Source organism: Malurus melanocephalus, unplaced genomic scaffold, assembly GCF_030028575.1.
Source record: "Malurus melanocephalus ecotype Western Australia unplaced genomic scaffold, MMel_1.1 scaffold_577, whole genome shotgun sequence".
Classification (NCBI taxonomy): domain Eukaryota; kingdom Metazoa; phylum Chordata; class Aves; order Passeriformes; family Maluridae; genus Malurus; species Malurus melanocephalus.
The window spans coordinates 28,521-39,079 of record NW_026623809.1 but is presented as its reverse complement, the minus strand read 5'-3'; the positions used below and the strand labels follow the sequence as shown (position 1 = coordinate 39,079).

Below are 10,559 nucleotides of genomic sequence, written 5' to 3'. Positions count from 1 at the left end.
CAGTTACTCAGGGTTCTTTGCAGTGCAGGAGCTCCCTGTCAGGTGGAATTTTCCAGAGGCAGGTGTAGCACAAGCAGGAGGTGCTGTGCTGCTGTCCCACCTCGTATCACTGTGAGCCATGGGTGATGCTTCCTGCGCAGTCATGGAAAAATGAGTATAAAACATCAGTACAATAAGGAAATGCCCTTAGAGGGCTATTAAATGTGAGATAATGTCTGTGGGTTTGGGAGCTGCAGGAATGTGTCAGGGAAGTGTCAGTGCTTTTGCCCTGGACCAGTGYTTTTCCTTAGGCACCTGGATGGAGCTGCTCTATTGTTGCTGTTGTAATAGGCCAGGGATRGGATTTTAGAGCCCTGGGAATTGGCTGCAGCTCATTTTTAAAGAACAACGAAGCACAGGTCAAGCACTGACCGATTTATTAAGTATTCTCAGTGGACAGAAGWGTTGCCCTTGATGACAACCTTTGCTGTGAAAATCCCAAGTGCTTTTTTGAATTCTGCATTTTACAGAGACTCATTTGAAGTAAGTCCCCTTTTTATTTCAGGGAGTTTTCTGGAATCCTATGATAACCTGTAGTAAGATGCAATAGACTGGCTCCTTATCTACCTTTCCCTTGTGGATCCTGGGAGGTCTTGTGTGGGCAAATGGTGTTGAACCAAAGATGTGCCATCTGGGTCTGGAAAATTCTTAACCTATGTTTGGCTCTGCTCTCCATGATGCCTCTGGCTTAAAGCCTTCAGGGGTGTGTTCAGTTGGCTCTCCTGAGAACMGCATTTCACAAAGGAATGCTGAAAGGAGGGAAAATGCTTTGCATGAACCTCCACATGGTACAGCTATGTTTGAGTTTTTGTTACAAAAGGTATAGATATAAAAAACTGGTGTGGCGAAACAAAGAAAGATCTGTTTTGAGGTGGAAGAATGAACATGGGTGCTCTCTGCCCTGTTACAAAACAGTAGTTTGGAATGGTTGTAGAACTGTTGGATTTAGTATAAAGACTTGTTTCAGTGCCTAAAGGTGGAGAAAAAAAAAWGAGCCATCAGCCTTATTTAGGACAAGGAGAACAGGATCACAGTTCTAGGAAGAGCTGTGGATGGCACCTGCAACAAACAGAGCATCCCTTCCCCTTTTCTGCAAGTGATGCCACAATCAATCTGCAGATGCTCTGAGGCAAAGCTTGTGGCCTGGTTTTCCTACTGGATTGAAGGAATTCCACAGGAAGAGAGTTCTGTGTGGACAGCATCTGTGCYACCACTTTCCACAGCAAGGGGCTGTGCAGGTTTTGGCTGTGGCTCAAGGGTGTAATATGCCCTGAGGTTTCCAGTCTCAGGCACTGACGAGTCTCTCTGAGAACAGAGTGTGGGTCGCTGTGGGTGTTGGGAGCTCCCTGCTTTCAGCTGCACTTTCCCACCTCTGCCGAGTCGGAGGKTTGGTTGGTTGGTTGGTTTTGGTTTTTTTTTTTTTGTAACCTCTACACACAGCAAGAAGAATAACACCAAAGCACCCACATGAGAAACCACTTGAGAAGGGACCTACAGTCATGCACTGCTAGCACAGGTCTCACCGGGGACCCCATTCATGCTTAGGGAGCAGGTAGTGCCCAGCACAGCATGAAAAGGGGCTCACGAGGGGCTGGCAGCCATAGGAACCACCTCCAAATGGGAACAGCTMTCTCCCCTCCTCCCCAGCCCACGCTTCACCACAGAGCTGAGTCCTCCCTGGCCCCTCCTACGCCTGTGCCGGGCTCCCTTGCTCACCGGCCTGTGAGAGGTTCTTTAGCAGTGGCTTTGTGTTTCTGCAGTGACTTTTCACGGAATTTTTTTTTTTTTTTTTGAGATGGGGCAGAATGAACTTTGGCTTGTGTTCAAGAGTAATAAAGATAAGAATGAGCAGGGCCTTTGAACAGCAAGGAGACATGATTAAAAAGCTATTGAGTGTAGTTCAGCAGTGTACCAACACATCAGGCTGTTATTTACACTCAGGTCTGTGTTTTCATTTCAGTAATGAGAAACAATAAAGGCTGCTCCAATTGTGGTTTCTTTTTGTGGTTTCTTTTTTGGAGGCACCAAGACCCCAGAATGCTGCCAGAGATTATAATAAACAAGGCTGAAATACACGATGTTTCAGGCTAGGCTGTTTGTTGGCTGTGTCTTGGGGTTTGTTTAGATGTTTCAGGAGGCATTGGCTTTGAGACAGGTATATTTTTTAATAAAAACAAAAGTTGTACTTTCTGGTTGTCATAATTTGAGACCAACTTCATTCTGTTGGTGTTGACCCTGGAGATGCACCCTGCATCCTACTTGTACAGGGAGAAAATGATCCCAAGGCATTTCACTCATGTTTTGAGATGATAAAGTTGGAGCCAGGGGGCCTGTTCAGAAACCATACAGGATAATCACAGTGCTCTCGAGCTGARCTGTGGGCTGTGAGCCACAGGCTGTAAATGTTGTGGGTGGTCAGCAGTTCTGCTGCAGCGCAGGGGCTGGGGCATCTGTGGCTCTGGGATTCRGTAACTTGAGAGCCCAGCGTGGAACTGAACTAAGTCTAATTGCAGCCCTCCAGCTGGAGAGTGATCATATGGAGCTGTATGCAGGCACTGTTCTATGAGTGTGCAAGAGAGAGGCAAAGCTGTGGCTGGCAAAGGGTCTATCAGTGGTGGAGCAGGAGCTGAGCAAGGAGAATGGGCACYTATGAGAGATGGCCTTTGCTCTGCTGGGCCCTCCTGCCTCTGCCATTGTTGTGCAGTGAGCTCCAAGGCCTCACAGTCTCCTCTGTCCCTGCTGGGTTGCAGAGTGATGCTGGGAATCTGARCTGCTGCATTTTCCAGTTCCTTTAGATAAGACACTGAGAGTGCTTCACTGTACATTTTTGTCTGCCTGTATCCCTGAGATGCTTGGCACAGGAACAGGCTGGCCCTCCCTGTTCCTTAGCCATTGTCATCAGCATGGAGCAGCGAGGCTAATGAGGGCAGGAGCATTACCTCCCAAGTCAAAGACATCGGAAAGATTCTTGGGGCTTCCTTTTTCCCTTCTGGCAACCAAACAAGACCTCCCTTCTCCAAAAGATTTGTTGTCCTTATGTCACAAGACACAGCTCTGTCAGGACACAGTGACACAGCAGGTCCCACTGTCACTTGGCTTTGCTCCCTTTTAGGCAGAGAAAGGACCATCCCTCTCTGTCTTGTGTCTGTCTCTGGCTCTTTGTTTATATTTGCATGAGAATTTGTTTCTCTCTGAACTATGGATCTCTGTACAGCTGAGGATTTTAGGGAAATCAAGAGGGTGGGATGTGAAATGGCAGCTGACTGTATTTCAGCCACTCTGCCAGTGGGTTTTCAGCTTCTCTGGATTTTTTTAAGAGGATTTGCTAAGCCTGTTTCCCTTCTGATTTGCATGGCTAATGTGTGTCCTGCTTTTCATGAAGCAATTCCTATTTTTCCTCTACGACTACCTGCAAAGTGACAGTAAGTAATCCCAGAGTGAAGCTGTGGCACAAGGCACTAAAGGAGTGCGGGTTGCGAAAGAGCCACAATGTGGCATCAGGTTCAGAGCTCCTGCACACAGTCCCTGGTTCTCTCTCCACATTTTCAATGGGTGTTGGATGCATCACTGCCTGGATAAGGGTAAAAGCACTTGGCTGAACAGAGAGGTCTGGAGAGAGCCAGGTAACAAATATCTGCTCAAGAGTGGCGTGCCGAGAAGGAAGGGCTGGGAGGAGTCCAGATAACAAATACAGGAAATGAGTTCAGCACAACCACAAGTTCGCCATTGTCTGGGCCTCCTCTCCTGTACAGCCCTGGTGCTAAACAAATTGCTGGTGCGTTTGCAAGATGAATGTAAATTTGGAGTTAAAATCCCAACACTTTGATGTTGGCACTGGAAAGCTGAGCTCCAACAAGGAGCATGGGAAGGAGATGTGGGTGTTTGGTGGTGCTCAGTTCTGAAGGAAAAYGGCTCACAAAGCAAGAGCGAGCCATTTTGGAAACTTCCTTGTAGAAAATAGACAAACAATATTCTTTCCCTTCCCTCTCTCCAAATGCTCTGGGATTAAACAGGTTTCAGAGTTTCCCCCTTGGAGAGGTGCTTTTCCAAAACAAGAGACAGCAGTCAGATGCTCCTAAGTTACAATCCATCCTGTTTTTCTTAAAGATGCCTGTTTACTACAGATGTGTTAAAATTGCAAATGTTCCAGAAATTTGGAAAATTGCAGTGGAAAAAATTCTGCAGTTCCTTATAAAATGTGTATGCAGCTGTGGGATGTGGTGCAGACTGAAGCCTGATGGTGCACTCAGATTCTAGCTCCAGTTTAACCTCCACGTCTGACCTGCTCTAGCAACCCCAGATTGTGGATTTTGTCCTGTTTCTAAAGGAGCAGGTGTTCTGACAACTCCCTGTTTGCTTGRACAGGGATTTGTCCTGCACTTCAGATAATGAATTGCTGTGCTTTATTCTAGGAGTGAGGATTTTATCTTTCCATTATAAACAGCACCAACAGTAAAACTCTGGGATGCCTTGGATACCTTGGCTTAGTGACATCATGCATAGGAATGCAGAAAATGCTGAATAATTTAAAAGATTCTATAAATACTTTCATATGATGCTGCAGTCCAAGTACCACTAATTGGATGAGTCTTACACTTAACAAAACAAGTCCCTGGTGAGCCATTGCTGTAGGGTGCTGGAATAGCTATGGAAAAAACCACTACTAGTAACTGACAGCAGCAGAAAATGGGGCTTGGAGGGAAAGAACCCAGCTCTGAAGTGATAGGGAGTCTCAAAAAACATCTTTCTTGTGGACGGAGGTCACAAGTTAAGGTGTCACATTAATGCACTTCTTTTAGTGTGTGTGTTTTGACAAAAACAACTGTTTACACACCCYTGGCACAAGCAGGCCAAACCCTCCCCTGCTTGTCTGCAAGCCAAGCCCAGGCTAAGTTTCAGAAGAAATTTCTTTGAGARCAGTCTCCAACTTAGACTTTTTTAGACTTGTGTAGGGGCATTAGTTATGATGGCTCATCCTATGGAGGCTACCATCCAGGCAGTGCAGGCTCCAGAATAAAGATAAAAAATGAGGAAAGTCAAGGAAAGGAAGATTGAACTAAGCAATTTTAACCCTTGAGATGCTTGCTGTGAATTTGGGCCAATGTGTATATTGGGTCTGGTTTTTTTGGGGTACAGTTTTCCCTTGTTCTGAATCACCCCAATCTGTTCTGTTTCCTTTGCAGTCCCTGAAGCTCCGAGAGGTTTTTAATTTGGATTACCCTCACAGCACCTTCCTGCTGAAGACCCTGACAATTGTGTCTGGCCCTGACATGGTTGACCTCACTTTCCATAACTTCGTGTCCTACAAGGAGAATATTGGCAAGGTATCGGCTCCTGAGGTTGGGGAAGCACTGGGAACCACTAAGGATTGGGGCATTCAATGGGAAGTGGGAAAGGGAGACCCTGAGCCCTGTCAGCATTCCTGACAAGGTTATAAACAAGCAGGTTTATGTTCCAGTCAAGTGTGGTACCTCCATAGTTCTAGAACATCCTCTGCCCTGCACGGAGAATGACCAGATGACATTTAGTGAGTCACTGTTGTCCTTCATGTGTTTTGTATGGATGAAYAGACATCTGAGGAGTGGAAAAGTTTCAGCTCCTGGTGTTTATAGGCAGGAGGAAGGTAATAGAGCCAAGCCTGGTCATATCAGACAGGATAAGGGGTAACAGTTTTAAACTGGAAGARGGTAGATTTTGAGTGGATGTGAGAAGAATTTCTTCTCTATGAGAGTGGGGAGGCCCTGGCACRGGGTGCCCAGAGAAGCTGTGGYTSCCCCTGGATTCCTGGAAGTGTCCAAGGTCAGGTTGGAAGGGGCTTGGAACAACCTGGGCCAGTCGAAGTGTCCTTCCCCATGGCAGGGTGTGGGAGTGGATGGGCTTTAAGGACCCTTCCAACCCAGGCCATTCCATGATTCTGTTCCCTTTCTGTGTTTGCTGCATACTTCTTGGAGCYATCCCATAATGCCCAACTGCTTCTGCCCTGTTTGTTCCAGGACTGGGCTGAGGATATTATGGCCATCGTTCGGAATCCCCTCACATACAATGCTCCCCGCTACACCTTCCTAGAGAAAATGTAAGTCCTTTCTGAGAAACTTTGTTCTCTGAAACATCTCTGTCCTGCACATTCTGTYACTACTGGAAAAGACTTCTAAGCATCCAGGGTCCTTGGCAGCCTCCAGRCCAAGGCCTGGATCATGCCAAGGTTAAGCTGATGGTCTGTAGACTCTGATTTTCAGTTCATTGTTAGATTGATTTCCCAATTGCATRTTTTTTCTTTCTCCTTACTTAGTAGGATCTCTTAAGATTGTRCAGSTAGAGTTTTGTAATCTTGWTTGGGTTYTTTTTTACAGTCTGGTGAAGCTGAAGTTGCAGCTGAATGAAGAGGGGAAGATTCCTGTCAGGAAGTGAGTGTGGATATTTGTTTTATTGTGTGTTCAGTCAGACTACAGGCAGACTAGCTGGTAAGAGGATGGTTGGTCAATGGCTTTATCTGTCAGCTCTTCCTGCACTTCTGCACAGAACTTGCCTTCTGTGTCCAGGCTATGGATGGGCTCCTGCTGCACCTAGGTGACACATCATTTGAGTCTGGAAAGTAGACTTCGTGGCCCTCATTTACAGCAAGAAATGGCTTAAACAGCCACAGATTTCAYTTCCTGGCTGTTGCCAAGAAATAATCAACAAAATGCAACCATTTGAGCAAAATTCTGATCACAGACTGTTTTGCAAACCTGAGCTGAAAGGTGCATGAGGTGTAGGATTCAGTTTTCCTTTCCTGAAATGAGTTTTTTTATTTGGAGAGCTCTTTGTTGGACTCCCCAGCTCACCTGCAGCAGGGCTCCCTTGTTTTCTTGTCTCCTTTCTCCCCATGTGACCACTCCAGCCCTTCCCCACTTCTCCATCTCTCAGCCTTCAGTCTGGGTGTGCATGAGACTGAAGAAGCCTCTRGGCCAGTGTTAATGCTGGTTAAGGGGTAGAATAAGGGGACAGAAATTTGTCCTTCCCAGCTTAGCCTTCTGCATTAGGTAGGGCTCCCGTTAGAATGGGAAGCAAAGCCCTGGCTGTCCCTTCTCTCCTCCACCATGTGGCATGAATCTGGAATTGATTTTGTGCCAGTCACTGTCTTCCCAAGTAAAATCGCTCCAGGGCTGTCCCTGTGGTTCCTCTGCATTGATTTAGCTCATAGAAGAATGACAAAAGGAGGCATTGCCATGTTGAATTCCCTTTTGGGTTCCTAAATTACCTTTTGTTTTAAGAATAAGGAGCTGCAGACAGTTCATTTGGGGAGTTCKGAACTCTGCTTTAGGTCTGTGCTGTGTTACAGCATCACAACAGGTGAGCACTAATCACCCCAAATAAACACARGCCCCAGGGTGGGTTGTATGCAAGAAAAGTGTTGGATTAGGGCTGTGCTGACTAAATGGGCTCCTGGAGGGCCSAGCTTTATTCAACACTAAACATTTTTTGTTATTTGTTTTCTAAACCACCAACCAGCWGAATTTCATTGTCAGAAACCAGAGTATTCATCAAAGGGCTGTTAAAAATGTGTAGGTCCGTAATGAATAACACACTAGGGAAGAGTGCTTTGCATTCATCTTTAAAATGCAAGCAAGGTAGCATTCCTGCAGGGAAAAAACAGCTTAGTCCTCTGATAGAAGCTAAAAAAAAAATATCTGATACAGGCTGTACCTCTCCTCAGTGCCCATTTCCTGCAGAATGGTGAAAATTCAGACCATGAAATAGTCCAGATTAAGAACCAGGTTTATAAAAATACTCATTATCTCCAGGTGTAGGTAAATGTAAGGCTTTCAAAACTCCTGAAAATTCTACAAGCGTTTGCCTTTCCCTTTAAATATGTAAATCCCTTTGGAATCATACCAAGGGTAYTGCAGTTTGCCTTGCAAAGGGCAGCTGTAGACATAGGGTTTGCATGAGCTGCTGCAGCTGCCCTGCCAGGCACTCCACCTGGCAGCCCAGGACACTCCTTGTTCCCCTGCTTGCTGTGAGCACCTGTGACTCCAGGAGATTAACAGAGATGAGGCTGGATTTGTCCATGGAGGAGASCCTGGTGCTGCTGACAGGAATGTTTTGAAAGGAGGGAAAATTCAATTGTTACTTCTCCACAGTGCCATAGGGTACACCTCCAAGAGGGACAAGGAAGGGGGATTTTGAGTGACAGGGCTCTTACAGACTCCACAGCAGAAATAAAGAACTTCTGCTTTAAATCAGCAATTGAAAAATCCTTTGTAGATAATCAAAATCGGTCTTTCAGTTACTCCCCTGGAGAAATGCTGTGTGTCTTTGCCGTTTATGTTTACAGTTGTCTTGCCTGTCTCCCTCACTGGGCATTTGGAGTGTCCTGCACTGCCTGCAGCTCCAGCCCTCCTGACCTCTCCCCTGCTCCATGGTGATGTTTGTTTGCCCATCTGGGCAGTATTTTTCAGATGTTCCCTGCAGACAGGAAGAGGGTGGAAGAAGCATTAAGCGCTTGTCATCTGCCAAATGGCAAGGTAAGAGTTTCTTTGGATAATCAGAAGTCTTAGGAGCTTGAGAAGGATCATTTTCCCTGCCCTGACTGGAATGCCCTGAAAAACTCTCAGCTGAGATGCTTGTTGCTGCTCCCCTTCCCCTTCCCTTTACCTTACCACTGCCAGGCCTGTGTCCAGCCTGCTGGGATYAGTTCTATCTTCCAGTAACACTTGTGACTGCAGCGCTTGCACTGTGTGGCACAAGGACAGTAATACCCAGCCAGATGTTCCAGTCMCTTACTGGGGTTGTCACAGCCAAGTGGGTGTTCAGTGAGAGGTGAGATCTCTCATGGGTTTGTGGTCCTGACACATCTTTATTGTGTTCTCAGAATGATGCCATCAACCCTGAGGACTTCCCCGAGCCTGTGTACAAGACGTTTCTCATGAATCTGTGTCCACGGCCCGAGATTGATGAGATATTTACCTCACAGTAAGTTTCCCTCAAGCCACAGCCCAGAACCTGATCTCCTGTGGCAAAAGATAGACCGAAAGGAGGGGATTTAATGCTGTGTGCTTTCTCTGGCCTTAAGCCTTAGAAGGGCAGGATCTCAGGTCACTTAATGCTTTCACTCACAGCCTGAATAAGACAGCATGATACCTCACTGCGCTGCAGGGCCCTGAAATATATGGGCCCAAGGAGGCACCTGAGGAAGGGATCAACCTCTCCTGTGTGAAAAAATTTCCCGGGTAATTCCCAGGCCTTACCTCTGCCTCTCTGTGATTCTCTCACTGCAGCCATCTAAAAGCAAAGCCCTACATGACCAAAGAGCACTTGGCAAAGTTCATCAAYAAGAAGCAGCGCGACACCCGCCTCAATGACATCCTCTTCCCACCAGCCAAACCTGAGCAAGTGCAGAGCCTGATAGAGAAGTATGAGCCCAGCGGGTTTAACATCCAGAGAGGTGAGTCTTGTTCAGCTCTAAGCTTTTGCTATAGAGGCGGGATGAAAGAACAGAAGATCTCATGCCTTCTGCCATCCTGCTTCCCAGGGGAGCAAGCAGCCTGCTTCCTACAACTGCCTGTGTTGCAATGCCCTTCCAAAGAGGCTCCAGGGCCATTCTGTTAGGGSACTGTCAAGAGCTCTGTTTGCCATGCAGGGCAGCTGTCTCCGGAGGGGATGGTCTGGCTCCTCTGTGGCCCCGAGAACAACCTGATAGTGCTGGACAAGCTGATGCTGTACCAAGACATGACCCAGCCGCTCTCGCACTACTACATCAATTCYTCACACAACACCTATCTGACAGGTATGGTGCCACCCCAGGGACCCTGTCAGCCAGGCAGGTGTGTGTGCCCTGGGGGTTTTGAGGRCTGGGCTGGCTCCAAATGCTGTGTGACAGGAAGCAGTGTCACCCTGTAACTGAAAATACCTTGTCAGTCTGCTGTGCCCACATGYTGAAGGCTGGCAGAGAGTCCTGCTGCTCCTGTTTGTGCAGGAGCTGTCCCATGTGAGTAGCTAATGCTGAGCCTCTCTCCTGCAGCTGGGCAGTTTTCTGGGATGTCCTCTCCTGAAATGTACCGCCAGACGCTGCTGGCTGGCTGCCGCTGCGTGGAGCTGGACTGCTGGAAGGGCCGGCCCCCGGACGAGGAGCCCATCATCACCCACGGCTTCACCATGACAACTGAGATCCTCTTCAAGGTAGGGAAGAGCTTTCTCCATGGACGTTTTCCCCTGCCTGCTTTCACACTTATTGCTGAGGGAGCCACAGGGATGGGCTGAGGGCAAAGACATTTGAGAAAAGATTGATGGTGAGGTGACAATGAATGTGTGGGTAGAAGGAAAAGTGAACAGATAAGCTCTAGGCTGGAGTCTGTACATTTTTGGAAYGGGAGGAGCAGCAGAGGGGTTGATAGCTGGATGAAGATGGATGAATGAATTAATGAGGGAAATGTGGGAAGTCAGGCAGAAGCCATGGAAAGATGGCTGACCAGATGTGTCTGTGTACAAAGGGCTGTGTCTCAGGATGGCTAGACGGGACGTGGTGTGATGCTGGTGGA

The 10,559-nt window shown here is 47.4% G+C and overlaps 1 protein-coding gene across 2 annotated transcripts in view; it reads left to right on the top strand.

The window, feature by feature from the left end:
- Positions 1-10,559, top strand: part of PLCB2 (phospholipase C beta 2) — a 36,413-nt gene that overhangs the window by 8,004 nt on the left and 17,850 nt on the right. For both annotated transcript variants that reach the window (XR_008966415.1, XM_057382631.1), the window contains exons 4-11: positions 5,223-5,363; positions 6,033-6,112; positions 6,390-6,443; positions 8,471-8,546; positions 8,894-8,994; positions 9,300-9,466; positions 9,662-9,808; positions 10,043-10,200. Coding sequence is in view for 1 of the 2 variants with exons in the window: in XM_057382631.1 (XP_057238614.1) it covers positions 5,223-5,363; positions 6,033-6,112; positions 6,390-6,443; positions 8,471-8,546; positions 8,894-8,994; positions 9,300-9,466; positions 9,662-9,808; positions 10,043-10,200 (924 nt within the window). In the remaining variant the exon portion in view is untranslated. The remainder of the gene's footprint in view (positions 1-5,222; positions 5,364-6,032; positions 6,113-6,389; positions 6,444-8,470; positions 8,547-8,893; positions 8,995-9,299; positions 9,467-9,661; positions 9,809-10,042; positions 10,201-10,559) is intronic.